Source organism: Scomber scombrus, chromosome 12 (genome assembly GCF_963691925.1).
Source record: "Scomber scombrus chromosome 12, fScoSco1.1, whole genome shotgun sequence".
Lineage (NCBI taxonomy): Eukaryota > Metazoa > Chordata > Actinopteri > Scombriformes > Scombridae > Scomber > Scomber scombrus.
In genome coordinates this window covers 1,645,108-1,658,896 of record NC_084981.1, presented here as the reverse complement: position 1 = coordinate 1,658,896, position 13,789 = coordinate 1,645,108, and the positions used below count along the sequence as shown (strand labels likewise).

Genomic DNA, 13,789 nt, shown 5'->3' with positions numbered 1-13,789 from the left:
ATTTTCAGTTTTTGACTCACAAAATCAGCAGGTTTAAGTGTCCCTTAAAGTAACTGATTGGTTTGTCACTCTGAATATAGACCGCTTTTGAGTAAAAGTCTATAGTTTGATTGACTGATACTATACATGCAAATAATCTAAAGAAAGCAACACCCTTTATCAGTGTGATATTCAAAACCACTTTCCTGTTTCATTGAAAATCAAATGGACAGAAGCATTCCTTATGTCATATTGACAGCTGCCGTGTAAACAGACCTGGGTCAAATGGTGTTTCTTTTTTATTTATTTTTCTGTTTTTCCAGTGTTTGATTGTACTAGTTTGAGATTACAAGAAAAGTACTGTTTCGACTGGTGAAAGTGTGCAACAAAATAACAAAAAACAAAGAAAAAAATCTATATCATTTTAAAAATTCTAAATATTTGAATTTTCAATTTTTTTATTTAGATTTTTAGATTTCAATTTGGATATTTAAATTCTCGCAACATTTTTATGTGTGAATAAAAATAGCATGGAAATACCATGAGCTAAACAACAATTTAAAGAAAGAAATCTTTTAGTAACATGAAGCAGTAAGTACGGTGGCTTAGAGAGCTCAGAACACTGCAGCCCAAGAAAACTCAAGCAAAACATAAAACACAAGAAAATGAAGTGAGGATCTCCACCAATTTGACAATGTGTTTGTACTTATGTTTGTCTGTATACTTGTACTTGTGTTTAGTCTATGTACTTGTACTTGTGTTAGTCTGAGTACTTGTTTTATCTATTTAATTTTTTGTCTATTTTATATTATTTATTTTTACCTTTTTACTGCAGTGTGTTGAGCTCTCTTGGTCACCATACAAAAAATCTATGAAAAAATGTAGAAGTAGAGTTTGGATGTTAATTGTTTTGTTTAAAGTTGTCATTTCAATAAGAACTTTCCTGTCATGCAATGTAGCATTCACCATCATTTAAAGATACACTCCCTTTCTTTTTAGTTTGCTCTCAGCTCTTCTTTCAGCTCCCTGCTGATGTTTTGAAACTCAACACAGTTGAGCTTCAAAGCATGCTGAGGGCTGAGAGGAGATTGTTGGGGTTATAATACAATGAAGGAGTGCAACTTTAACTTACTATTTTTATCTCTGGACATTTCAATGCATTTTTACTATAACTGTCACATTTCTATTTTGCACAAATATGGAACTAACAGTTTTTTTTCTCTTTTATTAAGAAAGCAAATGGTTAATTTGCTTTATATACCTGGTTTGCTATGTCACAACTTATATATGTCTTGAACCTACAGTACATGTAGAAAGTTTGGACACACTCTCTCATTCAAATGAATGGGACGGTGTGTCCAAACTTTTGACTGGTATTGTATATAGTAGAAAAAGTGTACTCATGTAATACACTGCAAGCAATACAGCAATCACAACATTTTTTAGCATGAAATCAAGTTACAAAATACAGTTTTTATGTAAGTGCATAAGATTTGAACAAATAAACTGCAACTGGTTGTGAACTTCATCCATAGTTTATGCGGCTGAAGAAGCTGAATGCAAATACACATTATTTTATATGAAGAGTACACATTTATTTTGGGTTTTTGTATCAAATGCAAAGCTGTAATTGTGCAACATTTGTTCAGTGTGACATAATTGTTAATGACAGTCTATGCTATATGCATTTTTTACATTGCTTGATGATAATCTTTTCAAGGAAGCAATAATGCACCGATAAAATATGGTGTTCTGATGTAAAAAAAAAAAAAAAAAAAAAAAAAAAAAAAGTTTTGAATAATGGATGAAATTGAAGTGATTTGTTCGATAATCAGATTACATTTTCATTTCACTTCATTAATTCAGTCTGAATACAGTGACATCAGGTGGACATGTTCATCTGCCTGATGTGATATTCACTGGACCAGGATCCTGAGGTAGTGGTTGTCTGGAGTACTGAACTCTATGTTTTTCACAAAGATTGAACTGAAACCGGACTAGAATGTCATTATTTTCTTTTTAAGCTAAAACAATTTGACTACTCAATTGACAGAAGAGTAATTGCCAAATATCTCCATCTATCTAGATTATTCTTTCAGTCATTAAATTCATTTAAAGCAAATGAAATGACAAGCAGTGTATGGTTACAGCTTCTGAAATGGGAGAAGTTGCTTGTTTTCCTGTGTTATATCACCATATATTGAATATTGTTGGATTTGCTGGTTTCTTGGTGGGGAAAAACTAAACTTTAAAAAAAAAAAATCAGGAGTTGAATCAATGATGAAAATACCTGTGAGTTACAGTGCAACTTTTTTTTTTTATATATATTTGGACACCTTATAGTGCATTATTGTGAGACTGAGTGACACTCATTTTAATTTTATTTGTAGTCAGCTAGCTGGTTCAGTTTGTTTCTCCAGCAACATACATTCAGGTTTTAGTAATGTTGCCTTAGTTACCTGTTATATAATATACTTTGAGCATGGACATCTGCTAGCCAATCAGATTCTTGTGTTTGCTGTGGTATTGAACATAAGAAATTTGGAAGAATGTGACAATTGCATCACGCAGGTGAAACACACCAAGTGATGCTGTTTATGATACACAGTAAATATGTTCAGTGAGAATAATCCAAACTAAAGTTCTAAAGTTCTTTGACGCTCTGCTTTATATTTACACTGGCAGTTTCATCATCTTTTCTTCTATATATACATACATATATATATATATATGTATATTGTTTGTTTTTTGTTGTTTGTTTTTTTCCATTTGAAATTCTGTAATTGTCAGATTAATACAATATCTGAGAATGGATAAGAGGGCATTATACAGGATTTGCATGCTATTGTTTAACCTTTATGAAGCACTATTTACATTTGTTTTCATTTTTTTCCTGTATTGATAATGGAACATAAGATATTGTACATTATTTTCTGCGCAGTCAATACAAATCTAAGAGTTGAGTGACCTTTGTGCAGATTTCCGTGCTACCACAACATTGAATTGAGATGTATAAGTTTGTTTTCCAAGATTCAATGTGACTTCCATCCACAGTTGGGGTATTCACTGCAATCACGAGATTGACTGAGTACCTTTTAGTTTAGTGCTGTGTCAGAACAAAATGTTTATAAAAGGTGATGATATTGTTTTTGTTTTTCAATTTTTTTTCTTCATTTTTACTTTTTATAATCCAAACAATTGCAGCTGTCATCACTGATTGCCAAACAGATTTACTGTCAGTACAATCAACATTTTGAAGCGATTTGCCTCTGAGTCAGAATAAAGAAACCCACTTTCAATATTAGTTTGGAATATAAGTTTGCTTGTGTGTGTGTGTGTGTGTGTGTGTGTGTGTGTGTGTGTGTGTGTGTGTGTGTGTGTGTGTGTGTGTGTGTGTGTGTGTGTGTGTGTGTGTGTGTGTGTGTGTCTATAATTGTGTTGTAACTGTAGTGAAGTTACTTGTTACTTCTGGCATATTATCAGACAAGATCAGTGAGCAGCCTTGCCATTAAAACAGCAGCAGTTCCCCTCGATACAACTGCACACAGTTTCTCAGGTAGTTGGCAGGTTGGTTGCAGGACTTTAACAAAAGGAGTCAGGAAGGTAGTAGTAGTAGTATCTTTAGTTATCTATCTTGTTCAGTGCTCAGAGACTCATAATAACTCAATAAAATGTGTGTTGTTGACACTGAAAACCTGTAAGGCCTACTTTTTCCACACAGAAAATCCACAGGAATCGATAAGAGAATCGATAAAGAATCGGATCGATAAGCAGAATCAATAATGGCATTGATATCAATAAAATCTTATCAATTCCCATCCCTAGGTGGGAGTCATATTTAAATGGACCGCATTGTTGTGAGAATGGCTGTGATTGGTGTGTTACTTATCCAATCAGAGGCTGTCAGCTGATTACAGCTGGGGTGTATGACCTCCGTTTCCTGCATGAACTAACACAATGCTTAATTTCTCCAGTATCCTACAGTGATGGAATGTATTGGCTTTTTGTCCACAGTTTTTAGAGTTAGTTTGTATAATATAATATTTCTCCAGCCTGTCCCCAACATGTCATACAATAAGAAATCAGTGCACAAAATATCTTGGCTCAACCAATTAGAGGCAGTTTCTAATACATCTAAAACAGTGATACATGGAACCACTGGAGCTGAAAGGATAAGTTGATTCATTTGTTAGACAAATAGCAGACAATTTATTAACATCAATTAATTATTCTAGTCACTTTTGAAACAAAATCTGCTGGTATCAGCTTCTTGGATTTGGGAATTGTACAGTATGCTTTATGACACTGCAAATTGAATATATAGAGGTGTAAGGCTCACTTTCTGAAAAGTGGTGTACACTGACAGTATGCAACTGGATGGCCTGTACTTAGTGTTTCAGCCAGAATTAAACAAGTATTCTGTCCAGAGTGGTGGGTTTGTATTTACTGCTCAGAGTAAGACAGATAGTGAGAACATGATAGATAATATAGCTTTTGGATTCATAATTAAAACACAAATCATTATGAAAATTATTTTCTTAAGGTTTCAAATCTAAAATATCTCAAATATTGGTATTATAATATTTTACCCTAGTCTCTTTTAAAATGTCATACTCCATTAGACCACCAGGGGTAGCCAGACACTTCCACTTGATCAGCATACCCTCTTCTTGGTGACACACTTGGAAATGGTAAAAGATCCCTCCCAGCACAGATGAGTGTCATTGTGCTTGAGGACAGCAAACAGACAAGACACAGTTGAATTGTAGAGGCACTATGGAGCAGTAATGACAGAGTCAGTGTTTGGCAGCAGGTGGATTGTTATTCTGAATGCGTTTCTCAGCCACTAGGTAAAAATCAAGATTTTCTTTTTCTTTACAGGTGACAGTATAGATGTTGGGGTTGCATGAAACAAAAAAATGATAATAGTACAGTGTAGTAGTAATAGTACAGTGACAGTTGCAGGCTGTGCTGGAAGTTTCCAAGATATGGATAAAAACAAGCAATAATATGGCTTTTTAAAAAAGTCATGTGCACAGGGTAGTATGGGATTTTACGAAAGATGATTCAAGGCAGCATTATTTGGGACAGGTTTGTATCAAACACAAGATATTTGAAACACCTTTATTCACATTAACAGGTATAAGGAGATAAAGGAGATATCAGCGTAGGAAGAGCAGCTTGCCCACTTGTAGAGCATCCTCTTAAGACAGTCATCGCTGTGAGTTGAACCTGAGCACCATTCCTATGGTGGCCAGCCAATGCCTGGCCATGGGCAATGGTTCAATAAAAGCCCCGCGGGCTGAGGAGAACAGCTGCCCGGCCTCCATCCACACAGATTCACCCTGCCTGAACACAGACATCCTGAGGTAAGAGTCCTGTATTATTAATATCTATTGTAAGATAGGACCAGTGAATTCTGTATGTTGTACAGCATCAGTCTGGAATCATTAGGAATAAGAACTACTTGGTATTACAATAGATACTAATAACGATGTATAAGTAACAGTACTAAAAAGGCAACTAGATTTAATAATCAATGTAAGAATAGTAGGGTATTAATGTGTAAATGTGGAAAATGCAACAAATTGAACCCCCACACAGTTTGTGGTGGCTAATAAATGTTACAAATGATGTGAACATAATGAGTTCACATTCTCACAATGAAGAGTAATAAAATTGTCAAATAAAGTAATGATCTACTTATTATTAGTTACTTTCTTTGGTGGCTTGTTAACCTTCACTGCTGAAATGTGACAGCCCATATGTTTTGCTTGTGGCATTATAACCTGTCCTCACAAGAAAATGACAGCATAGGTCTAAATTCAGGCATGAAACAAATTTACACTTCTACATTTACACCATCTAGCCAATGATGACCTGGTGAAGTGACACAGTTCAGATGACATCAATATAAGGTGTCTTGGTAGGATGATTTTTGCCTTATGAGGATGGTGGATGTCTAGATAGATAGATGAGACCACTGTTCTCTTCCTGCTTCCAACCACAACTGTCATGTTTCTAACTGCGAGTCAAGACTTTTTTTTTTTGAAAACCATAATGCAGTAGTGTTTGCTGTTGTCATGACGATGATGGTTGTGTAACTATAAGTAAGTGTAAACCACATTTGAGGTGACCATTTTAACGCAAACCATGATCTTTCCCTAACCATGTAATTGTTGTACCTAAACCTAACCAGACCTTAACCACGGTGTTGTTATACCATAAAACATCATTATTTTATTAACAGTGATTTGTAACACTGGAAAGTGGCATATTATGGTGATATGGGTTGCTCTGGAGTGCATTACTACAGTTGCTTCATGATTTAAACGTAATTATAGATCGCTGAATTTTAGACCTATAACTGTTTAATTATGAGGATGTGTTGGTCATTTTGATCAGGCAAGGTTTAGTAGAGATTTTGCTTGTGACAGGAATTTCAAATAAGCTGTGATCAGCCTGGATAAACCATCCCCTTGTTGGGCTGTCATCAGGTCTTATGAAAACTGTACAAATAATATATAAAGTGTTATGGAAATGTTAAAAAGTCAGTCTTTAAATACATTTGAAGTAAAATAATCCTCCAGGCTAAATGACAAAATATGATGTTTATCATTACTCTTTAAGACAACATGCAAACCTTTCTGAGCTGGCGTCCTTGTCAGCAGAATAACATCATTTGTCTGTGCCTTCCAAAACAGGAAGAAATCATTGTTATGAAAGATTTCAACATTTTCAGATTTTCTACTGCTGTAGTTCAGGTTTGGTTAGGTTTACATTCAAAAATGTGTTAAAGGGTCGGCAAAAGATCATTGTTTGGGTTTCCTTGGTTAAGGTTAGGGAAAGACTTCTGTCATGGATTAGGGCTAGCAATTAAGCTGCTGTAAAATAGCTGTGTTAAGGGGAACCTTTATTATCGTGGTTAAAAGAGAACCTACTTGGTAAAGGTTAGGTTAGGTTAGGTTAGGTCAGGTTAGGTTAGGTTAGGTTAGGTTAGGTTAGGTCAGGTTAGGTTAAGTTAGGTCAGGTTAGGTTAGGTTAGGTTAGGTTAGGTTAGGTTAGGTTAGGTTAGGTCAGGTCAGGTTAGGTTAGGTTAGGTTAGGTTAGGTTAGGTTAGGTTAGGTTAGGTTAGGTTAAGTTAGGTCAGGTTAGGTTAGGTCAGGTTAGGTTAGGTTAGGGAATGATTGTGGTCACCATGGAACAAATGGTAGAAAATGGGAAACAAACCAGTGACATAGTTATATGTTTTGTTGGTAACACTTTACTTTGAGTTCCCCATGTAGCATTTACAAGTAGTATATAAAAGGTTGACACATTGTTTATGACACTATAATGCAATACACTTACTCACAACTTCATATTCAAACCATTGTCCTTTATTTGAAAGACAGTTCAGGGACCTTGGAGTTAGGGCTGGGCGATATGGACAAAATCAAGTATCACAATATATTTGACCAAATACCTCAATATCGATATTGCAAGGATAATGTAGAGATGACTCTTGATGCTCTACAAAATATTTAAACGATGAAATGTTTGATAAATAATCATCAGTAATGTTGATATAATGACAAAGTGGGTAAAAGGTAAATAACAGAACAGCTAGAGCAGTCTGGTAAGTTCAGAAAATTATACATTTTTACAGTAATGCAACATTTAAAAGCAGGAAAAGACAGCTCTGATATATCACGATATTATGATATCCTAAATCTACGACGATATCTAGTCTCATATCACGATATCGATATATATCGATATATTGCCCAGCCCTACTTTTTTACCTACGTTTTAAACCTCTGTTAAAGGCTCTGTTTATGTCTGTAAGACCAGTGGACCTAGATTAGCATTGATGAAGGCCGGACCACTAAGCGGTTCGTGACAGTCATACTGTATAAAACTGCCTATCAAACCAGTTTGGCCAGCCAATGTAGTTTAACAGATACAGTGTATATGATATAAGGCATTGAGTATCTGCTCTAAGAGTAGGATTTAAAGGCATCTTAAAGGTAATTTAGATTACGTCAAAAGAATGGTGTCAGATATCAGAGGACTAGATATTCGATGGCAACACATGATACCTGCTACAGGCCCTAATGATAGATCAAAACATCAATTTATAATGGACTTCTATAGGAATGCTCATCCACCTTTCAGCACATTTCACTATGTTTATTGATTAATACTTAAAACCAAGAATTTTGAGAGGGTTAGGGTTAGGGTGTTTTTACTGAAACATTCCCCATAACTTGATTGTCCAGCATCTATCTGACCATGCTTCACCATTTCTTATTAGATGTTAGACTGTACTTTCATGCAGTGAAAAGCGTGTTTGTATACAGTAATTTGGTTTTGTGATGCTGCCTTCTTAGGTTGCGGATCACCCACCTAGAGACAGAGCTGGCCCGCCGGGACCAAGAGTTTAAAGCCCAGGAGCTTCAGTTGCAGCATCTCCAAAGCGAACTGGAGGCCAAGATCTCCCAGATTGACAAGCTCCAGGATGCTATTGGCTACAACAACAGCTTGGGCCCATCGCCAAAGAGCCATTGCCGTCACAGCCACCGCCGCTACAGCGTCATTAACCAGTGTCCCAGCCGCTTCCACAGGGTCGCTGTAGAGGTCCACCGCAGGCTTAAAGCCAAAGAGGGCGTCTCTGCTGAACCCACCTCAGAGAACTTCTGCGGGGGGTTCAGAGCTCCACACATCTCCATCACAAAACCTATACGCAAAGACTCACAGTAAGTTAAAGAGACACTCTCTACATCTATTTTTGAGTATGAAAAGGTAGGTAGGTATAAAAGAGCATGGTGACTTACATTAGTTTATCCACTAATGCTTATAAAACCATTCCTGGAACATAATCCAGACACCTCCATTATACACCTCCTGATGGACATTAAGATAGGAACAAACATTTTTTTGTCTCTCCACATGGTCACTGTCAGATTGGATATTAAAATAGTTTCTTGCTTTGACCTGGCTGAGAGACATTGCAGACTACAATCATAGCTCATTGACCTCACTGTTCCTCCAGGCAGCACCAACAATGAATGTTTTGATATATAATCAGAGGACTCTTTCTTTTCCCCTCTCACTCAGCAGAGAGAGGGTGAATGTGCCCAACATACTTACAGCATAATGCAGAAAGTAATGTCTCACCAACAGGTGTGATTACCTGTAATAATTTTTGCTTGCAGCTTTCATTATTGACAATTGAGCTGCTTCCTTCTGTTGAGCACAAAAACCCAAGGGTCACATGTAAAAGTTGGCAAACTCTGCTAGAAAAGGCAAAAGAATGTGTTTTTGGTGGGTGGGATTTTGTGCGGCATCCCAAATGCTGCATCGTTCATCTTCCATTGTGACACAGTTTATAATAAAACAAGCTTGTTTCAGTTTCTGATCTCGACAATGGACAGCCTACCTCTGCAAACACATTTTCAGACTTTAAATATGAATCAATGGTTGCCTGCAAGTGACATTATAATATGCTTTAGAAAGGCATGCACATTTGAATAAGTAGGGTTTAAAACAGTAGTATGGTTCAGTGTGGAATGTTCAGGTGAGCAAAAGTTAGACTGGTTCCAAACCTCTGACTTACCACCACATCTATGATTTATTCAACAATTCTAATGAGGTCGATTAAAAAAATAAGAACTCAGAAATCAGCATATTTCTTTAATTGTCGTGATTCATTTTAACTGTTTCAAGGAACTGCTTCTGTGTTGACTAAAATATAATACTGAAAGGCTGGATATGTCACTCTGTACTGATTGGTTATGCAGAAACAAAATAACTTTCCTAAACAGATATTGGCTGCAACATGAGCACAAGTCAGTGAAAAGTAAAAAAGTAGGTGAAAATTGACCTGATTGATAGAAATGTTGCAGTTACTATATCAAATACTAAATTAAATTATTAAATTATCACCTAATTCTGTGTTAGATCTTTTTAGCCATCTTCATCCCAATTTACTACCACAGGCTTTACACATATTTTTTGGAAATGATGATCAAAATGCCTCATTTAAATGAAATCATACCTCATTTTTGAGTTAACATCTCTTGTCCTCCGGGGGCAAAATTGACTTGAGGACAACAGGAAGGATATAGATATGATCAAAGAGAAAGATGACTATCCTTATATCATATATGTATATATATATATATATATATATATATATATATATATATATATATATATCAGGGTTTCTCAAAGCACTTTACAGTTTAAGCCGCCTAAGCAACACACGCCTGCAGCCTTAACTAAAAAAAAAGGGGAAAGGGGAAAACCCTGCATATATATATATATATATATATATATATATATATATATATATATATATATATATATATATATATATCAGACCAAATGGGATATCATTGACAGGAGCATGCGATAGCTATAGCAAGCCTCTGTGATACCTCCCCACCCACAACAGTGTGCAGATCTGAAACACCGCATTAACATGACAGGATAATAGGAAGACATGCAGGTAAACAAAAGGCCACAGGATCTAGATGCAGGGCCTGGGTCATTATGGGCTTCAATTAGACAACCTATGCTGCCTCCCTTGCCCACTACTCTCAGGCCCATTCAGCAGCCTCCTTTTCATTGAATGTACTTGCACATCATCTGTGTGATGTGGTAATCAGGGACACACACAGACACATGCTCAGTGAAATCTGACGAATAAATTGATAACTGCAAAGATTAATGCAGTGGCTTGGAGCCAGAATCCACATTTGCAAGATTTAATTGGCCATGTCGGATAAAACAGAACAGTATTTATACAGTTAGACTACACATGTTATTGAAATGTTTAGAAAATATTAACAATTGTAGCATCCAATTCAAGATACCTCCTCTCCTGGATATTCCGATTTTTTTGAACAGGCAAACCTGAAGATACATGAGAATATTTCTTTAGCCTGTAGTTTTACATTAAACCATATTTTGTTTTAGGCAGTATGACAGCATCAAATGATCCTGGCTCAATACAACAGTGTTTAATGTTGCTCAAATTTTAAACATAGAATGTGCAGTAAGTTTTATGGACAAATAACACAAAGCTTTATTGTTCATATTTTCAAACATTTTCCTCATTCAAGAAAAAGGGCTTCAAGGATGAGGCCGAACTGATAAGTTTGGCAAAAGTATGTCTGATAACAAAGATATAAAGAGCAACACAGAAACACTAAGCTTACACAAAAGGTTATTGTAAAGTTTATAGTATCTTTACTATCTGGGACAATGTTATATTGGATATCATTACGTGAGTCCTAAACAGGAGGTTTTCTAACATAATCTCCCATCCAACAAAATACTGTATTTAACTTATATTAAGACTTGGACTTGAAAGTAATGTTACATGTGTTAGTTGTAGTCTGGTTAGTAAACTAAGCAGGCTTGCTTAATCTTTCTGCTTCTTCTTTCCACCCCAGAACCAAAAGGCTCATCAATGATGCCATCATGAACAATGACTTTCTGAAAAGACTGGAGCCACAACACATGAGGGAGATGGTGGACTGTATGTATGAGAAGGTTTACACCAAAGGACAGCTCGTCATACAGGAAGGGGAACCCGGAAACTACCTCTATGTACTGGCAGGTCAGTTCAGTAGAATATATAGAGCTCTGATTGGACTTGAATATCTGGGGGACATTACCTTGTATGACTTTGTACATTTTGGACAAACACCAGCGGTTGTTTAGTTTATAAAAGGTCATGGAGGTAATATTATAATTCAAAAACGTCCTTAAATTCATTACAGCATTCATCACCAGATTATTCACTGTGTCAACTATTTCATGATAACCTCAAGAAACCTGGTTCAATATTTTTGCCTTTTGACTGTTAGTGAAAGATATTTTACAGTCCATCTGACCTTGACGTGGAGGGATAGTAGCATAAAGAGTAAATGCTCATTGATAAATAAGATTTAATAATAATAATTTAGAAATTAAAACAGAGAGTTAAGAGAGTCTCTGGTTGGTAACAAAAGCAATGTTATGCAAAATTATAACAGCAACCAGTAATTGCATTACTATAGATTCAATAGATAGATCTATATGCTACCCTTAGCTCAGATTATGGAACATTACAAAATCTCCTATCATACCTATGCAGATGACACACAACTCTATATTTCAGTGTCATCACATGCTATACAACTCAAACTTGCCTTGCCTTGCCTTGCCTTGCCTTGCCTTACATTGCATTGAATGAAACAGAACCTGTGTTTTATATATACACAGAAAATATACTGGATTGGTTGCACAATAAAGGAGGAGATGAAGATTAGCTATAAACTAGTACAGTACAGTACATCAAATGGTAACATTTATGATTTAACACTGTCGATGGTCCCAATAAACAAATTACTACCATCTGAAAAAGATGCAGCGACAGAAAATATAAATATATGACTTTTTCTCCAAAACATACATGAATCCAACCAAAATATAGATAATAAAATGACGTCGGATAACATGTTGTTTTTCCTGCATTGCAGAGGGCTTGCTAGAGGTAATCCAGAACGGGAAGCTGCTGGGGGACATGCGTCCTGGCACAGCATTTGGAGAACTGGCCATACTGTACAACTGTAAGAGAACAGCCACTGTGAAAGGTGAGTGACAGCAGTGTTTAACAAAACAAAACAAAAACCATCTTGGGGTTCTTACTATGTCTCACCTTTGGGATTACATACATGAATTCACTCCCAGCTGCTAAACTGTGAATCATTATCTGTATTTACCAACCGTATCCATATCATCTGAAAGAGACCTGCTGACTGCGAGCATATGAGCGGATGACAACTCACTGGGGGAGATATTAAATATATTTTTAAACTACTCCTCCATATCTTACATAATGTATGGATGTGCTGTCATTTTCATTTTAACAAGCCATTTTTTTTGTATAGCTATACCATTAATTAATACACTGTAGGTTTTCAAAGGCTGAAACAGAGTAATCAGTGGAGCTTGGTGTGCCACTGGAATAATGAAGACTGTCATACTGTTTCATTATAATTTATATTAAAATATGTTCATTTGAAAGAGTCAAATGTATGAATACATTTTTATTTCATTTATGCATTAATACATTTGAATTCAAATAAAACATACAGATACTTTTCTAATATAAACTCTACATATAATAGATTAGATTACTTGCTCATGTTTAATAAAGATATATCAACTATTTAAAATGCAGTATTGGAACAATGACAGTGTCAGATCACACCATTGGTCATTCTAACAATGAAGTTACACTCAAGTAAGGGGAATCATTTATGGAGGATGCATTCCCTGTAATGAATGAAGTGTAATGTGATGATACAGTTTTTTTCCCCAACATTATATTTATTGAAATCTTTTCAAAATAAGTAAGCTTACATCACGTACATACAGTACACACCATATCAACATACAAACTGAACCAACATTACAAAGAACATCTTCTCAGACAAGTACAATTATAGATATGAAGGACAATTAGAGGTTTTTCCTTTCTCAATTCCAGCACACATTTAGCTATCATGTACATCCGTTTTCTTCACTCTCTACATCCTCTGTTAGATCTAAACTTTTTATAAATACAGTAAAAGATCCCCATATTTTTTCAAACAAACCTTGCCTCCCTTTTTGTGTTATTTTTTCAAGAGGCAAGGTCAAGAGCATTTGCCTGGCCCAAAAAGTAATATCTTTTGATGTAATCTTCTGTATTATTCTTTTAACCTCCCTCCAAAAAGCATTTACTTTGCGACATTGTCAAACACAATGAAAAAACGTACCTGGAATATTATTA

General features: G+C 35.6%; 1 protein-coding gene across 1 annotated transcript in view; it reads left to right on the top strand.

Moving 5' to 3' along the window:
• Positions 1–4,723: 4,723 nt before the first annotated feature.
• LOC133991454 (cGMP-dependent protein kinase 2) overlaps positions 4,724–13,789 on the top strand; it is a 36,696-nt gene continuing 27,630 nt past the window's right edge. The window contains exons 1-5 of the mRNA XM_062429862.1: positions 4,724–4,829; positions 5,120–5,348; positions 8,352–8,717; positions 11,421–11,587; positions 12,492–12,605. Of these exons, the coding sequence (XP_062285846.1) occupies positions 5,227–5,348; positions 8,352–8,717; positions 11,421–11,587; positions 12,492–12,605 (769 nt within the window). The 5' untranslated portion in view covers positions 4,724–4,829; positions 5,120–5,226. The remainder of the gene's footprint in view (positions 4,830–5,119; positions 5,349–8,351; positions 8,718–11,420; positions 11,588–12,491; positions 12,606–13,789) is intronic.